The 19,013-nt window shown below is 44.6% G+C and overlaps 1 protein-coding gene across 8 annotated transcripts in view; it reads left to right on the top strand.

Moving 5' to 3' along the window:
- Positions 1–19,013, top strand: part of MAGI2 (membrane associated guanylate kinase, WW and PDZ domain containing 2) — a 498,445-nt gene that overhangs the window by 343,915 nt on the left and 135,517 nt on the right. For all 8 annotated transcript variants that reach the window (XM_081957510.1, XM_081957509.1, XM_081957508.1 and 5 more), the window contains 2 exons: positions 8,419–8,634; positions 13,434–13,644. In XM_081957510.1, coding sequence (XP_081813636.1) covers positions 8,419–8,634; positions 13,434–13,644 — 427 coding nt within the window. The remainder of the gene's footprint in view (positions 1–8,418; positions 8,635–13,433; positions 13,645–19,013) is intronic.

Raw genomic sequence — 19,013 nt, 5'->3', positions numbered from 1 at the left:
CAAACCCATGCTGACTACTAATTATAACTTTATTCGCTTCTAGTTGTTGGCAGATAGGTTTTACCGGCTAATATATTTTGCAAGAGATACCGTGATATATCAGAATAACAGAATCAAACTCCTGGCTATGGGCAGAGTTTGCCTGCAATACTGTATTCTAACCATTACACCACCATAGTTCTTAGATGTTTAGCATTCTTAGACATGTTTCCATTCCCTTCGTTCATTTCCAATAGTTCTCAGGAGAAAGGTGTCTGAAGCAATATATTAAAAAATGCACTCTGGCCAAAAATGGCAGAGTCAGAGATGACTCCAAACAAACATGGTTTCCCTCAGGCAAGCAACTGTTGACAAGAGGCCAAAGAGCAGAGCCATTAATCTCTCACAAACCTTATTTAAGTCAGTCCTCGCTGACTTACATTTTAAAAACATATTGTTGACCTTGATGGGGGAGATCACTCTTTGTGTCTCTCTTAGTTAGCGAAATATTGAAAGTCAATTCCACTCACATTTGGAAATATTGATCTAAGAGCTTAGAGGCCATTAAAAGAGGCTAATGGGAAAAACCGGACTGCAATCCCGATTTGTTCATTAAATGAAGCCTCTTTTTGATTATTGACTTCCTTACACAGATTCTAATTTTTTTTAAAGCGCTGCACTTGATTTTTATTTCTTTTTGTATCCTTCTTTTATGCTGACAGATACAACTGTTTGTTGACTTTCAGATGACGGGCACAATACAAGACACGGTCTTGAATCTGATTTCAGTTCTCCATTTATTTATGCAACTTATGCAACACAGACAAATTCCTCTGGGTACAATCACACTTGGCCAATAAATAATTCCATTCTGTTCTATTCTATTTTCTTCTTTTTTGTGTGCCAAAATTGTGTGTACACGCACTGTCGTGCGTGTGTGCATGCCCAACACCCACAATTCAATGTGACCCGCCCACCTGCGCATGTGCACTACCCCAACGCATACACAGGCGACCCCCATCCCCACCCAGTTTTAACCCTCCCCAGGCTCCGGAGGCTTTCCTGAAGCCTGGGGAGGGCAAAAACGGCCTCCCCCGGACCCCCAGAGGCCCTCCAAAAGCTGGAAACAGATCGTTTCCAAACTTCCGGTTTGCCCATTGGGGTTGTTCTTCGCCCTCCTCCTTTCAGGAAAGCCTTCGGAGTCTGGGGTGGATGAAAACTATCCATTTCCTGACTTCCAGAGGGCCTCCAGGAGGCCGGGCGAGACCATTTTCGCCCTCCCCAGGCTTCAGGAAAGTCTCCGGAGCCTGGGGAGGGTGAAAATGGCCCTAACGGTCAGTGGTGGGTTCCGGCAGAGACTACTGCTGGTTCGCTCAAGGACACACCGTGCGCGCATGCATATTGCAACTAAAATTGTGCAGAAGCAAAAAACAAGATGGCTGTGCCTACAGCGCCACCGGGAGAATCGGTTCGGGGACGTGGCAGGCCTGGGTCGCTGCTGGTTCCAGCAACCCAGGCCACCAAGCTACTACCGGTTCAGTCGAACCGGTCCGAACTGGTAGGAACCCACCACTGCTAATAGGCCAACCAGAAGTTCAGGAACTAACTTACAGTTGGCCCGTTGGGTCTGTTTTTGGCCCTCCCCAACTTCTGGAAGTTTTCCTGAAGCCTGGGGGACATGAAAATGGCCTCCACTGGCCCTCCGGAAGGCCGAAAATTAGCTGTCATGCACGCCGGAGCGACGGCTCATGTGCCAGGAAATATGGCTCTGCATCTCATAGGTTCGCCATCACGGATCTATCAAATCAAATTCTGAAGACCGTAAGTTCTATTTGTCTACTACACAGTAAATGTCTTTGGAGCAGTGGGACTTCAAGAAACCCCCTGTTTTACAAAATATTTCTCCGTTACCAGCTGATTCTAAGGATGTAAGTTAGACCCTCTCACATAAAAGAGCAAAGTAAACCGGGATTAGGAGAAGAGTCAAAGTGCAAGGATTCTTACTCGCAAAATTTAAGCCCGTATTTTAGAATCTTGGCTGCGTCTTTTAAGCAAGCCCACGGCAGAAGTCACCTTAGTAAATGGATAGTTCTGGCAGCTAATCAATGGCTAGCATCTTCATTTCGGGCAAAACGTGGGCAGAAACTGTCAGGCAAAACCAGTTTTCTACAGAGGTGTCTTAAAGATGGCCAACGGAGAAAAAGCACAGCCCAAAAATAGCCCATTGAGGACAGTAATTGTGAGACGTGTAGTAAGCTTAAAAGCCTAATCTGTATAAATGGTGCAGCCTCAAAGAACGGAGCAGACATTTTTAACTGGGTGGGAATTTTCCACCCTGCTGTGCGTCTTTGATGGCATCAAATAATTTCAAACTGGGGCGCACAAGAGAATGAAATAATCCTTGTCTCACGGAGTTTAGGTGCTGAGCTCAACTCTCCAATTGGAAGATGCTGGCAGCATTTGGAAATATTAAGCTGGCTCAGGGGTGTCAAACTCAAGGACTGAGGACTGGATCTCAACCCACAGGATGCTTACATCTGGCCCACAGGGCGGCCCTGGAAACAGCGAAGGAACTTGTGTTCTTCCGCCAGTGAAAATGGAGCTCGGGAGGGTGATGCGCAGCCCTCAGAGACTCCATTTTCAGTGTCTGTCTGTCTGACTGACTGACTCTGTGTGTGTGTGTATCTGTGTCTGTCTGTGTCTGTCTGTCTCTCTCTCTCTGTCTCTCTGTCTCTCTCTCTCTCTCTCTCTGTTGCAAACAACGCAAGAAATATTCTGTGGAATAGCAGGATGAAATGTTTGCTTTCCTGCTATCTTGAGAAGCCTTGGAGGCATCTACCAAATTCAACAAAGCTTTATTAATTGAGCTTGGCAACCTCCAACTCATAATGATATTTATTTAATCCAGCCACTCTGAACTTGTCTTCAACTCTGCCTCATAGCTGCTACGTAGATGCAGGTTTGCTGGGAATAGTCTATTGTTCACCGAGTCCTCCATATTTTTTACCCTCTGCAAGAAAACTAAAATATAACCATTTTCAAATGTAGTCATTTCTTCGATCCTAGCAGGATTAGCCTCTAATTCACAGGAAGACCATAGCAGAGTACTGAGGTTCTTCCTGGAAATTTTATGTATAACTAGCTGATAACCCAGTATTGCCCGGGTATTTATTTATAGGGGGAAAATGGCCAGACCAAATGTAATTTCTAATGTTGGGTTTTCCCAACTTACCAGAGGGACCCCCCCACCTTGTGGCGTACTGTGAAGCCCTTACCATGGTAACTCCACTACGCTGTACAGTAGAAGCCATTTTAAGGCACAACAGGCTGTATCTTAACAGAACACACAGCCTGAATGGTTTTAGGGGTGTCTTATCCCCACAATATTTGTTCCAGAGAGTAAGTCATCTGTGTACCAAATTTGGTTGAAATTGCCCAAGGCGTTCCAGAGTTATACTGCAATACACACACACACACACACACAGTCATAGATGACAGAACCGGATGTAGCATTCCAAGTGTGATCTTAAAGGTAAAGGTTCCCCTCGCACATATGTGCTAGTCGTTCCCGACTCTAGGGGGTGGTGCTCATCTCTGTTTCAAAGCCGAAGAGCCAGCGCTGTCCAAAGACATCTCCGTGGTCATGTGGCCGGCAGGACTCAATGCCGAAGGCGCATGGAACGCTGTTCCCTTCCCATCAAAGGTGGTTCCTATTTTTCTCCTTGCATTTTTACACACTTTTGAACTGCTAGGTTGGCAGAAGCTGGGACAAGTCGCGGGAGCTCACTCCATTATGGGGCGCTAGGGATTCAAACCACCAAACTGCCGACTTTTCTTATCGACAAGCTCAGCATCTAAGCCCCTGAGCCATCGTGTCCCTTTCAGGTAATTAGAGATACTTTTTTAAGTGTTTCTGGAAATAAATGAGAAGAGAGAAGGGGAGACAGCATCCCAGTCCAGCCTTCTCTTTGCTAATGATGAAAATCCTTGCCAAAAGGAAAGGGCCACATGCTGAGCGATGATGGCCTCCTTCACACAATGACCTACAAGCTGTGTCCAAAATCATTATGCTCGGTTGGGCTTCCAACGGAGAAATGAGAACTCCAGATTCTGTCAATGAGAGACCAACAACGCACTCCCTGCATTAGCCAAGTAATTACCAGAAGGATGAATGAAACGACAGCAGAATGTCTACTACACTTGAGCACCACAATTGTTGAAGGACAGGTGGCCCTTTTGCAGCAATGGACTTGACGGATGCCAAAGGGAGAGAACAACACCAGTGTGACACGGCAGAGCTTCGGATTATAGCTGCAGTCCTTCAATCTGAGAATATGTTCTTTAGAATAGCCCTAGTTGTTCTTAGATGGGTGGGTGGGTGGTTGGAGGGATGGAGGGGTGGGTGGGAGGGAGGGAGGGAGGGTGGATGGATGGATGGATGGATGGATGGATGGATGGAAAAAGGAAGGAAGGAAGGAAAAGGAAGGAAAAGAGAAGGAAGGAAGGAAGGAAGGAAGGAAGGAAGGAAGGAAGGAAGGAAGGAAGGAAGGAAGGAAGGAAGGAAAAGGGAAGGAAAGGGAAGGAAAAGAAGGAAGGAAGGAAGGAAGGAAGGAAGGAAGGAAAAGGGAAGGAAGGAAAAGGGAAGGAAGGAAGAAAAAGGAAGGAAAAGAGAAGGAAGGAAGGAAGGAAGGAAGGAAGGAAGGAAGGAAGGAAGGAAGGAAGGAAGGAAGGAAGGTGTAAGCTGTGCATTGTAAATCTGCATCTACAATTGACTGATGGTGATTTTCTCAGTGACAATGTTGCTCCAACTAGCAATCCAGATGTTTTGGATTATTGGTCCTGTATCTGCTTTCTTTTCCAAAGTCATCATTCATCTATTCGCAGGCCTTTTTATTTTGCGATATTCTTCCCTTCTCTCTCTCTCCTCTTCTGCTGCCTCCAGGTATTATTGTTATTATTATTTAATTAGATCATTTGTGTGTGAGTGAGTGAGTGAGTGAGTGAGAGAAAGAGAGAGAGAGAGAGAGAGAGAGAGAGAGAGAGAGAGCATGCATGTAGCTAATTGCTCTGGAAGGGAGGGAGGATGAAAAATAAAAAGCTCATAATTTAATCTGCGGTGCTTGGAAAGCCCCAAAGCCTTCGCATTTTATGACGCACAGTCTGGTTGCATTCATTTGAACTGTCTCCATCTCAATAAATTACATTCCAGCGAAAAAATTAATTTTGAAATCCGGGCAAAGAGGGAGAAGCAGTTGGGAGAAGCAGAAACAGCAGAAACCACTCCATGCTTACCTCTCTATCATCATTAGGGGCTCCAAGAGCAAAGACGAGGAGAACAAGCGGACAGATGTGCCTGAAGCACTTAAATATAAATCTGCTTGCAGCAGTAATCCATGTGGTTGAAGTTTTAATGCAGAGATGTTCGTTCGGCCAGGAGTAGGCCCAGTATCGCTTAGGCCAGAATTGGTTCCCAGCTTATTTCTTGAAGAGGAGACTTGAACCTGTCGTGGAGGGATGGAGCAGGGAACCATAAAGTTGGAAGGCTGCTTTGAAATTGTCTGATTCAACCCCGTTCAGGGGAAGATGCACTGGATTGCAGAGAAGAGCAAGAAAGATGATTAGGGGACTGGAAGCTAAAACAGATGAAGAATGGTTGCAGGAACTGGGTATGTCTAGTTTAATGAAAAGAAGGACTAGGGGAGACATGATAGCAGTCTTCCAATATCTCAGGGGTTGCCACAAAGAAGAAGGAGTCAAACTATTTTCCAAGGCACCTGAGGGCAGAACAAGAAGCAATGGGTGGAAACTAATCAAGGAGAGAAGCAACTTAGAACTAAGGAGAAATTTCCTGACAGTCAGAACAATTTATCAGTGGAACAACTTGATACCAGAAGTTGTGAATGCCCCAACACTGGAAGTTTTCAAGAAGATGTTGGATAAGACTTTGTCTGAAGTGGTGTAGGGTTTCCTGCCTAAGCAGGGGGTTGGACTAGAAGACCTCCAACGTCCTTTCCGATTCTGTTATTCTAATTTTAACCAGGGGTGGGAGAGCTGAGAGCAACGGGGTTGTCTTGATTTGAGGTGGAGAGTTGGTTTAGAACAAGGATGGGGAACCATGGCCCTTTTAGGACTTGTGGACTTCAACTGCCAGAATTCCTCAGGACAAGAAGCAATGGGTGGAAACTAATCAAGGAGAGAAGCAACCTAGAACTAAGGAGAAATTTCCTGACACTTAGAACAATTAATTAGTGGAACAGAAGTTGCCTCCAGAAGTTGTGAATGCCCCAACACTGGAAGTCTTTAAGAAGATGCTGGATAGCCATTTGTCTGAAGTGGTGTAGGGCTTCCTGCCTAAGCAGGGGGTTGGACTAGAAGACCTCCAAGGTCCCTTCCAACTCTGTTATTCCGTTAGATTGGTGCTTCTCAACCTTGGCAACTTTAAGGTGTGTGGACTTCAACTCCCAAAATTCCTCCATCCAGCATGCTGGTGGGGAAAATTCTGGGAAATGCACTCCATGAATCTTATAAATTGCAAGGTTACAAGAGCATCCCTAATAGATGGTTATCCAGCACTGTTCAAAGACTTCCCATCAAAGCTAAAAAATAAAAACGGTAAACCAAATGATTGCAGTTTTTCGGCCTCTTTTATAATTTTTTTTGTTATTGTTCAAATGTCAAATGGTTCCCCTGAACTTAGCCCACACGTTGGCCAAAAATATGGGTTTTTTTAGGGGGGGGGGAATAACAATGGAATTGGTATTTATGTATACCTTTAAAAGGAGGGTGCATGTTAAAATTATCAACATGAAAGATGTTTATTGCAATTATTAATACCATCAATATTAAATGGATTTTGCTGAAATACAGCGTGTAAGTTAAGTGGAGAGAGTGGAAGAGAGAAAGGAAGAGGAGAGGGGGTAGGAGAGAGGAAGTAGAAGGGAGGAAAAGAGTAGGAGAGAGGGAAGGAGTGGAAAGAGGAGAGAGGAGAAGGAGAGAGGAAGGGGAAGGAGAGAAGAGAGGGATGGTAGAGGGAAGAAAGGAGGTAGGGAAGAGGAGAGGGGGGGAGGAAGCAGAATGGCAATGGAATAGGGTATAATATGGTGTATGGAAAGCAGAAGAGCAAATGATAGTTGCTGTGGGTTGATGGTAAGAGGAATGGTCTTAAAGCTGTGGGACACACAACTGTCAGTTGGATTTGAGTCTTCCGGCTGGATTTGAGTCTTCCGGCTGGTAAATGAGGAAAGTCGGTAGTGAGGAGGTTGGGGAGGACCATGGGCCAGTCCTGGGGGCTGAGGAAAGCTCAGACGAGGGCTCTGCGTCAGAGGCAGAGAGGGAGCTAAACAGCAGTGAGGCAGAGGAACAGCTGGAGCTTGTTCCCACTGTTTGCGCATGCGCAGAGCTGCCGGAAGACAAGAACAACTAAGAAAGCAGGGCCGACTTAGGAGTAAAGCCACACCTTGGAGGTGATTTGCCCCTCCCATGGGAAACAAAAGAGGAGTGAATGGGGAGGGGGCTTTTGCAGGAAACAATTCGTTCGTTTGGTCAATTCAAGAATTGAAAGTTCTGTTTGTGACTATAAGAGACTCTGTGCCAAGCGTTGCCTTGCTCTGCATTTGGAAACTAGTTATCTGGCAGCTCTCCAAACGAGATAAGGTTCGTGTGGATAAATATTCCTCTGAAAGACTGTTTGCTAAGCCTCTCTGACTGTGTACGAAAGGAATTCACAGTTGTGTAAATAAATGGGGTTTTGCCGGGACCAAGACTCGGCTTCTTGCTTTTTAAGGAAGCCTGGCTCAGAACAACCGTATGGTCCTACCAATTCTTGCCTGCAGGCAAATGATATTTTTTGCACAACTTCCAATGCATCATTGTTGTTACTTTGTCATGCAGGGGAGGAGGAGGAGGAGAAGGAAGAGGAGGAGGAGGAATTGCACAGCAAGCCAGATGTTCAGACTGGATTTGGCATTTTTGTCTATTGAGTCCTTTCCAAGGATCTGGAATAGACATATTATTAGTGTTGTCGTTTTCGTTACTTCAAAGGCTTTATTTTGGAGGGTTTTATTTTCCATCAGGCAATTTTGCGAGCAGAATAAGAGGTTATCGATGCCCAAATAAACAAGAAATCAAAAGGGAGAGATTACAAACCATACATTTGAAAGCTAGCAGCTATCTGGAACAGAAATTGTTTTAGTTAAAAGGCTTTCTATTCCACCCTGAGTGCATCTTTCTATCCACAAATATATACATATCCCCCCAAAAAAAAATCCAGTTGTCACTGAAATACATCTAGGTTGGTCACTTGAAATTTTAAAGGGGTTTGAAATGGGGGATCGAAACCTGAAAAAAATACAGTACAGAATGAGATCGATAGGAAGCTGTTCTTTCTGCGCCCGTTTTCTGATTTTTTTATTTCTCCTCTTTTCTTTTGCTTCGTCCTAGATAATTACTACGGTACTCCCAAACCTCCAGCTGAGCCAGTCCCCCTGCTATTAAATGTCACAGATCAGATCCTCCCAGGAGCAACGCCCAGTTCGGAAGGCAAACGGAAAAGGAACAAGTCAGTGAGCAACATGGAAAAGACAGAGATTGAGCCGCCCGAAGAGGAAGAGGAAGAGAAAGCAGTGGTGAATGGCAATAGCGTGGCAATCACGCCAGGTGAGAATATTTCCCCCCACATTTCTACGCAGGCCTAGGTTGCATTCACAGAAGAATGACACTGAGATCATGGGAAGTGTTACTGCCATTCTATAATGCCACATGTGGAATATGGCATCTAGTTTTGGGCGACCACAATGTAAAACAGATGTTGAGAGGCTGGAAATTGTGCAGAGAAGAGCAACAAAGATGATTAGGGGACTGGAGGCTAAAACAAACGAAGAACGGTTGCAGGAATTGGGTATGTCTTAGTCTAGTGAAGAGAAGGACCAGGGGTGACATGATAGCAGTCTTCCAATGTTTGAGGGGCTGCCACAGAGAGGAGGGGGTCCACCTATTCTCCAAAGCACCTGAAGGCAGGATAAGAAGCAACGGGTGGAAACTCTTCAAGGAGAGAAGCAACTTGGAACTAAGGAGAAATTTCCTGATGGTGAGATCAATTAACCAGTGGAATGGCTTGTCTTCAGAAGTTGTGGGTGATTGGACAAGCATTTTGTCTTGAATCCAATTGGTTCTCCTGCATGAGCAGTGGGTTGGACTAGAAGATCTCCTAGGTCCCTTCCAACTTTATTATTCTGTTATTATGTTTGAAGACACATAATCATATAAAAGCCACCATATTCTATCTCACAAGGGATGCAGTGGCTCAATGGCTAAGATGCTGAGCTTGTCGATCAGAAAGGTCGGCAGTTCAGCGGCTCGAATCCCTAGTGCTGTGTAACAGAGTGACCTCCCGTTCCTTGTCCCAGCTTCTGCCAACCTAGCAGTTGGAAAGCACGTAGAAAATGCAAGTAGAAAAATAGGGACCATCTTTGGTGGGAGGGTAACAGCGTTCCGTGTGCCTTCGGCATTTAGTCATGCCGGTTAAATGACCATGGAGACGTCTTCGCACAGCACTGGCTCTTCGGCTTTGAAACAGTGATGAGCACCGCCCCCTAGAGTTGGGAATGACTAGCACATATGTGCGAGGGGAACCTTTACAGTTTCACTTTATTCTATCTCACAGTCGCTAAAGACGCTCTCATCCAGGAATATTTAAGATTGATTCCCTCTGGGTCGGGATTCTGAATTTTTGTCCAGGAAACTCACTTAACAAATTGTCTTGCTTAACGTCAGAAATTTGGGGTTCAATTGTGGTTGTAAGTCGAGGTCTGCCTGTAGGAAGCAAAAAGACCCAAGTCATTCATGGAAATCCTGTTTTAAAATAATGAAAAGTCCAGCTTGGTCCATTTTAAAATACATGGTATAATTGTCGTATACAGTTCCAAGTGAGATAGAAATCTCTTATATTATTCATAATGTTTGGGGCATTTTTTTAAATGCACAGAAATATTGCTAGATCCATATCTGCAGCTCGGACAATGCCAAAGTCACTTTTAAAGTGATGTATAGTTTAGAATATAAAAAATGACATGAGCATAGCTTATCTCGTATGAAGCGTAATGCCTTCCATTCTTCTCCGTCTGCATTTTCCTGCAGATCTTTTCCCAACCTCACCCCACCTCATTGCTAAACTGAGAAATATTTCTCTGTCTAGAAATATTGGAACAGATTATTCACCGTTAACATTTAACAACGAAACCTAAATAAAACAAGAGTAAATTTATGTCTCTGTGGAGGGTTTTATTTTTCTTCCTTTCCTGAGTTATAGGAAATCCATTAAGTTGTTGCCTGAGAATATGAAAACGTTCTTTTAATTATGTATTTCCTGAGGGCGAGTTAAATTTGCAATCACCTGATAGCTAATGCGAAAGGAAAATTGAGATGCTTTGCCCAGCTTCCATGCTACGCGGATTAAATATTGTTGAATAAAATCTGGGACCGGGTGATGCATTTTCAGAGTAGAATAGTTGTGGATGCAACAAAGATGAAGGAAAATATTGTTTCCAAGGTTGCTATTTATTGAATATTAGGTTTTTACATTTCCTGCAGTAGAGAAGGGTTAGGGAAGGGATGGGTTTTATTCCAGCTCTGAAAGATATTTTAATTAGAAGAGAGCTGGAAGGGGCCCCGGAGGTCATCTAGTCCAACCCCCTGCCCAAGCAGGAGATCCTACACCGTTTCTGACAGATGGCAGTCCAGTCTCTTCTTGAAAGCTTCCAGTGATGAAGTTCCCACAACTTCTGAAGGCAACTTCTGTTCCATGGGTGGATTGTTCTCACTGTCAGAAAATGACTCCTTTTTTCCAGGTTGAATCGCTCCTTGGTCAGTTTTCATCCATTATACCTTGTCTGGCCTTCGGGTGTTTTGGAAAATAGCTTGACCCCCTCTTTTCTGTGGCAGCCCCTCAAATATTGGAAGATTGCTATCATGTCTCCCCTGGTCCTTCTCTTCCCTAGACTAGCCATGTCCAGTTCCTGCAACCGTTCATTGTATGTTTGAGCCTCCAGTCCCCGCATCATCGTGGTTACTCTTCTCTGCACTCTTTCTAGAATCTCTAACATCTTTTTATAGTGTGATGTCCAAAACTGGATGCAGGACTCTAGGTGTGATCTTACTAGGGCTTTATAGAGTGGTATTAGTACCTCCCTTGATCTTGATCGTATCCCTCTGTAAATGCAATTTAGGATTGTGTTGGCTTTTTTTGGCTGCCGCTGCACACAGCTGGCTCATATTTAATTAGTTGTCCACTAAGACTTAAGTCTTCTCCCATTGGCTTCTCTCATTGGCTTCTCCTATTAGCTGGAGGGAGTAAAGATGGAGCACAGAGCCATTCTTAATGTCCTCTGGTCATCAAGAGTGAAGTTATTCCCCCAACCATGTTGATAATCCTTTGGGCGGATTGGAGTGTGGAAACGCTGCCATGCTCTCTACTCTGAACTTCTCTGAACTTCCTCATCAAGCTCATGTCTGTGCTTTTATCCTCCTTCTGTAATGCAGCTTAATTTTTGAAAGTAGGTCACCTAAAAATGCAAGACTTGTTTCCATTGGTTACAGTCAGGGAACAACTTAATTTAGAACCTCGTTTTCAGCAAATCTGGAAAGATTTGCCTGTCTTCAACGTTGCGACTCAGAATACCTTGTAGTCGCGCTGTTCATATTTCTAAGTGAATCCTTTCCAGAGAAGGAAATGCTTTGCGCCAAATGAGATTTGTCTCTATATGTAATACATAGCTTCAGGTAGGAAAGACTCACTTACCAAAGTAGTAGTGCAAAAATTGTTGCCGCTGGAGCCAAAAATCAGGGGAATTCCCTCAGGTTTGTAGAAAAATAATGATATAAAGAGATTAAACCACTGCAGGATCCCGAGAGGATTTTATACAGATAAAAAAAGTTTGTCATCCCTGTAACGTGATTTTATGTCTTGGAATAAATACAACCACCTTAGGTACTTACAAGAAAAAAATGACAGCCGGTGGAAGAAAACTTATGTGATAGATGGATGGATGGATGGATGGATGGATGGATGGATGGATGGATGGATGTGTGTGTGGGGGGGAGAGACAGACAGACAGAGAGAGAGACAGACAGACAGACAGACAGACTTGTTCCCATGGAAAAGAGTTGCCTTCAGAAGTTGTGGGAGTTTCATCACTGGAGGCTTTGAAGAAGAGACTGGACTGCCATCTATCAGAAATGGTATGGGGCAGGAGTCAGCAACCTTAAACACTCAAGAGCCAAAAGGTGCTAACCAGAAGCCCTCCGTTCATCTCTGGAGCTGACCGGAAGTCTGGTTCCCCAAGCATAGAGTCTCCTCCTAGAGTGGTGTCCTTTTTCCTCTACCTGTCCTAACCAAGAGCTCTATCACTTGTGGAGCCGACTGGCAACAGGGAACCACAGCAGAAGGATGAAAGAGCCGCAAGTTGCTGACCCCCTGTTACAGGGTCTACTTGGGTGGTTGGGTTGGAGTAGATGACCTACAAGGTCTCTTCCAACTATAAAATTATTGTGGGATTTTTCATTCTGGCCCATGCTGAAGTTTGTAACTTAGAAAGGCCAAATCAGTTGGCCCATGTGCCACTCCTGGCCTGTCTCCATAAGTATGACCCAACTGGAGAAGCCCTCCTGAAGCCCAGTCATAGCAGTCTTGCTTCATTGCAATAATAACAGCCTACAAATGATGTAGGCTATTGTTGTGGGGGCATGGTAGCCCAGTGGTTAAGACACTGGGCTGTCGCCCAAAAGGTTGGCAGTTCAAGTCCCGTGACTGGATGAGCTCCCATTCTTTGCTCCTGCCCAACTAGAAGTTCGAAAACATGCAAATGCAAGTAGATAAATAGGTACCACTTTGGTGGGAAGGTAACAGCATTCAGTGTGCCTTTGGCCAGTGGTGGGATTCAGCAGGTTCGCACCTATTCGGGAGAATCAGTTGTTAACTTTCTAAGCAGTTGGGAGAAGCGGTTGTTGGAAGAAATCTCCTTTTGTTTGTTTTTCTCACTTTACAGGGCTAATCCTGTAAGGAAGGCAGGAAGGAAACAGTCTGGAGTTGTTTCTAGCTTAATCTCTATTGCCCTGTTTACAGAAACTGCCTCTCCGGTTAACCCTTATTACATTGTAACAGCTAAGGCGAAGCGCCCATCGATCTGAGTGACGTTGAGTTGGCCACGCCCACCTAGTCACATGACCACCGAGACACACCTACCCAGCTGGTCATTAGGGCAGAGAACCGGCTGTTAAATGATTTGAATCCCGCCACTGCGTACAGCCATGCTGGCCACATGGCCATGGTAAATGTCTTCGGGCAACACTAGCTCCCTCGGCAAAGGAACAAAGATGCGCAGTGCCCCCTAGAGTCAAGCGCAAGCAGACAGGGCAAATCTTTGCCTTTACAAATGATGTCCGTGTTTTTATTCATGCAGAGTCGAGTGAACATGAGGAGAAGAGCACGGGTGCCTCAGTTGAAACATCATCTCAACCTTATCCTGCTCCTGTTTATAGCCAGCCAGAAGAAGTGAAAGAGGAGATGGATGTAACGAAGCATCCAAAACTTGAAGAAAATGATGAACTGGGCCCCTTGCCGGATAATTGGGAAATGGCTTACACAGAGAAAGGGGAAGTCTACTTCATTGAGTAAGTAATAAAGTCTACTTCATTGAGTAAGAACTAAAGTCTACTTTATTGAGTAAGTACTAAAGACTATTTTATTGAGTAAGTACTAAAGTCTACTTTGAGTAAGTATTAAAGTCTACTTTATTGAGTAAGTACTAAAGTCTAGTATTGAGTAAGTACTAAAGACTATTGAGTAAGTACTAAAGTCTACTTTGAGTAAATACTAAAGTCTACTTTATTGAGTACTAAAGTCTACTTATTGAGTAAGTACTAAAGTCTACTTTATTGAGTATGTACTAAAATCTACTTATTGAGTAAGTGCTAAAGACTACTTTATTGAATAAGTGCTAAAGACTACTCTATTGAATAAGTGCTAAAGTCTACTTTGAGTAAGTACTAAAGTCTACTTTATTGAGTAAGTATGGTTGGAAACTAACCAAGGAGAGAAGCAACCTGGAATTAAGGAGAAACTTCCTAATAGTGAGGACAATTAACCAGTGGAATAGCTTATTTTCAGAAGTTGTGGGTGCTTCATCACTGGAGATTTTTAAGAAGAGGCTGGACCAGATGTATTTAGCAGGTTCTGACCGGTTCTGGAGAACCAGTAGCGGAAATTTTGAGTAGTTCAGAGAACTGGTAAATACCACCTCTGACTGGCCCCTCCCCCATCTATTCTCCCAAGTCCCAGCTGATCAGGAGGGAATGGGGATTTTGCAATATCCTTTTCCCAGGAATGGGGAGGGACTGGGGATTTTGCAGTATCCTTCCCTTCCATCCCCACCAAGCCACGCCCACAGAACCGGTAGTAAAAAAAAATGGAATCCCACCACTGATCTGTATACATATGCAAATACATTGTGTATATTTGTTCATTGGTTTAGTCGTATAATTATTGGTCTAATAAATATTCAGGGGAAGCTAAGCACAAGGATCTCTATTGTCAGTAAAACGGGGAGGGGGGATCTGTCCCAATGTATGAAAACGTAAAATAGATATAAATAGGAAAGGGTTTAATTGTTGGAGTTTTTGCAACACTATTTTATTCCTTTCAATAAATCTTGCTAAAGAAAAGTCAGTTAGAATTTTGCTTAGAAGCCTCCCTTTTGGTTTTAGGCACCTGAACTGCTTGACAATGTTCGTGAAATGTTGAATCTTTTCTTTCTTTTTACTTTGTTCATGTTTTCCATGCTTGGGCGTGGAAATGGAAGCTCCATTAAACTTGAGACTACAGATTTTCCTGGCTGGGGAATTCTGGGAACTGAAGTCTGCAAATCTTATGAAAGGAATTCACAGTTGTGTAAATAAAAGGGGTTTTGCCGGGACCAAGACTCTGCTTCTTGCTTTTTAAGGAAGCCTGGGCCAGAATAAGTAGGAATGAGTTCCTCATAATTTTTCTGTCTTCTCTCACTGGTGCATCTTGCCTTCATAAAACTGGCAGTGCTATATAGTTCAGAACAGAAAGCCAGCAGGTTGGAGAGGTTTTAATACATCCACTTAGAATCCTCGCAGTGTTGTTGTCCAAATCACATTACGTCATATGAAATAGTAATAGAGGTTACATAGAAAATACTTTTAAGGGAACATTTTCTCCCCCTTTCTAATATATACTTCATCAATTTCATTTCCCGTTTCTATTTTAAACCCCTGGCCGTTCTCCAAGGATCACGCTGTATGTGCATTAGACTGACCGAAATAAATGCATAACAGCACTCAGAATTCTCCTGCAGATTTCCCAGAGCGGCATAAAGTGATGGTACAAAAATACATTGGGTCACTTTAACTCCACGCTGTCAAATGAGGAGAGGGGGGAGAACACGCTTTTTTGAAAGATGAAATTCATGCATGGGATTTGTTAGCTAGGGTGTACATCTGCCAATTGAGCAGTTCAAAGGCATGCAATTGTGAGTAGATGAATCTGCTAAGGGGACACAGTGGCTCAGTGGCTAAAACACTAAGCTTACCAAGAAGTGGGTTGTAGCTTACTTTGTCGAATGCCTTACTGAAATCTAAGTATACTATGTCCACAGCAATTCGATGGTCTATTAATTTAGTCACTTTGTCAAAGAATGAAATAAGATTGGTTAGGCATGATCTAAGGGACGCAGTGGCTCAGTGGCTAAGAAGCTGAGCTTGTCAATCAGAAAGGCCAGCAGTTTGGCGGTTCGAATCCCTAGCGCCACGTAATGGAGTGAGCTCCCGTTCCTTGTCCCAGCTTCTACCAACCTAGCAATTCAGAAGCACGTAAAAAATGCAAGTAGAAAAATAGGGACCACCTTTAGTGGGAAGGTAACAGAGTTCCGTGCACCTTCAGTGTTTAGTCATGCCGGCCACATGACCACGGAAACGTCTTTGGACAGCGCTGTCTCTTCGGCTTTGAAACAGAGATGAGCACCGCCCCCTAGGGTTGGGAATGACTAGCACACATGTGTGAGGGAAACCTTTACTTTTACCTGCTAAGCTTGTCAGCTGGAAAGCTGATACCTCAGGTTCGAGACCCAAATGCTGTACAATGGGGTGAGCTCCCGTCCTTCCCTCATCTCCTGCCCAACTAGCAGTTCAAAAGCATGCAAATGCCAGTAGATAAATAGGTTCAAAAGCATGCAAATACAAATAGATAAATAGGTACCATTTCAGTAGGAAGTAAGAGTGTTCCATGCACTTCAACGTATAGTCATGCCAGTCACATGACCACAGAAGCTTCTTCGGGCAACTCTGACTCTCTCAGCTAGGAAGCAGAGATGAACTTCATCCCCTAGAGCCGTGATGGCGAACCTATGGCATGCGTGCCACAAGTGGCACGCGGAGCCATTTGTAAGGGCACGCGAGGCGCTGCCCTGTCAGCTGGCCAGCGCGCATGTGCACGCTGGCCACCTGAGTTCACCTTTTTAAAAGCTATTTTTCGCCTTCCCCAGGCTCCAGAGGCTTTATAGGAGCCTGGGGAGAGCGAAAAGAGCCTCCCCCGCCCCCCCGGGAGGCTTCAGGGACCGTCCCTGAAGCCTTCGGAACGCTTAAAACCACCCTCCGAGCAAACTGGAAGTGACTTCCGGGTTGCTCGGAGGGTCGTTTTAAGCGTTCCGAAGGCTTCAGGGACCGTCCGAGGCTTCCCTGATGCCTTCGGAGCTCTTAAAACGACCCTCCGAGCAACCCAGAAGTCACTTCCAGTTTGCTCGGAGAGTGGTTTTAAGCGCTCTGAAGGCTTCAGGGAAGCCTCCAGACAGTCCCTGAAGCCTCCGGAGGGCCTCCGGGGGGTCGGGGGAGGCTCTTTTCGCCCTCCCCAGGCTCCTATAAAGCCCCTGGAGCCTGGGGAGGGCAAAAAAAAATGTAAAAATGGGGGGGTCACGCGTTGTGCACGCATGCGCACTGGGGGGGGTCGCGTGTTGCATTATGGGTGTGGCACGCCCGCACTCGACCCCCCTGCGCTCCCCCCACTTGTGGCACGCGAGCCAAAAAAGGTTCGCCATCACTGCCCTAGAGTCATACATGACCAGAAAGAGGAAAAAAACCTTTACCTTTTTTATATCTAACCTACGCCCTTGGATTATTTGCCATGAATCCTGCCTCGTTTAGGAAGCATTGTCCATAATTCTCTATTTCACTGTGATTTCTCAGTTCTCTGCTTTTCATAAATGAAGAGTATAGTAGGTGCAGAAGGGATTCAGACACAGGCACAAAGGTTATTAATTGTTCTGACCGAGGCTTCCCGAGAACATGAAGCAAACCCCTTGTCCCGACAAAAACCTCTTTTATTAATTTACAGTGAATTCTGCTCCTTAACATCCAGCAAAGTCTTTCAAAGGAGGATTTACAGTCACAGACCTTCTCTGGCTTGGAGAGCTGCCAGGCTGATATCTGCAGAACTTGGCAAGGAGTCTCAGAGAATCACGAACCAATGAAGCGGACTAATTGTCTCCTGCAAACTCCACTCCCCTTTTGCTCCTCTTTTATTTCCTCTGGGAGGGGCCATTCTTCATCCACTGTGGCCTTACTCCCAAGTCAACCCTGTTCTTTAGCCGTTCCCTTCATCTGGCAACTCTGCACATGCGCCCACTAGGAATAGGCTCCAGCTGTTTGTCTGCCCTGGCCCAGCGCTGTCCGAAGACATCTCTGTGGTCATGTGGCCAGCATGACTCAATGCCGAAAGCGCAGGGAACGCTGTTACCTTCCCACCAAAGGTGGTCCCTATTTTTTTCTACTTGCATTTTTACATGCTTTCAAACTGCTAGGTTGGCAGAAGCTGGGACAAGTAATGGGAGCTCACTCCATTACAGGGCGCTAGGGATTTGAACCGCTGACCTTTCTGATTGCCAAACTCAGTGTCTTAGCCACTGAGCCACTGCGTCCCATCCGCACTATAAGCGTTGAATAACCGTGGGTTTCATCAAAGAAGATGTTATAAGTTCAGGGTGTTTTGTTAGCTTTTGTTTATTTCTCTGAATGCAGCAACAGCCCTTCAATCAAATAAACCTATATATATATATATGGTCCAAGTTAATTAGCGCATTTAGTATGGAGTTTTGCTGAATGTTTCCCTAGTGACGAGACCAACTGGATTCTTGGCTAACCAACCGGTAGATATCTGGGAAATAAAAAGTTAATGGCATTGAAATAATCCTTTCCTTGTGCGTTCCCCTCTTGTCTTTTCCCATTTATTCTCTCTGCCAATGATCATTGGCCTGGAGTGAACGCTTTGAATGGCTTGCCTTGAATGACTTCGGGAGCAGAAGGTGACATTTAGAAAATAATTCTTGGTTTTCCTATTTTGGGAGTTTGCCGTAATTGAAGTTTTGGTTCCGGTAAAGGTTACATTTTCAAAAGCGCAGCCGAGAATCAGTGAGGGCGATGTATAAGATGAGGAGGGCTTCTGCAGTTCTTCACTGCAGAAGAAATGTGCCAAAGGTGTTTTTTTTCCCCCCAAAAAAAGGCAACTGGACTCTTTGTTTTCCTTGAGGACGTTTTGTCTTCTCATGCAGGAAGCTTCTTTAGTTCTGACTGCATGGAAGGATTTATATTCCTTGCAGACAGCTGGTCGTTATTGAATTTTGGATGAGAAGCAAAACGTCTCCAAGGAAAACCAAGAATATTTAGTTGCCTTTTGAAAAAAAAACACTTTAGGGACAAGCACTTTGCACTGCTAGTTCACTGATGATGTTACCTAGTTGGGTAATGAGACGTCTTCAAGGAAACAACCAAGTCTACAGAGCTGCAAGCACTCCACAGTTTACATTCTTTTTTCAGTTTCCAAGGACTAGAAATTGCAACCGACAGAAAAGTCCAACCTATCAATCTACTTTTAAGTCAAAAGAGAGAGTCCGGTACAAATTAAAACCTGTGACATCCTCCGTGGGATTAAAAATGTCACATTGCTTCTGGCATGAAAAGCAATCAATAGC

This window comes from Natrix helvetica (genome assembly GCF_964273705.1).
Source record: "Natrix helvetica genome assembly, chromosome: 6".
Classification (NCBI taxonomy): Eukaryota; Metazoa; Chordata; class Lepidosauria; order Squamata; family Natricidae; genus Natrix; species Natrix helvetica.
The sequence above is the reverse complement of the archived record's forward strand: the minus strand, read 5'-3'. Positions and strand labels throughout refer to the sequence as shown.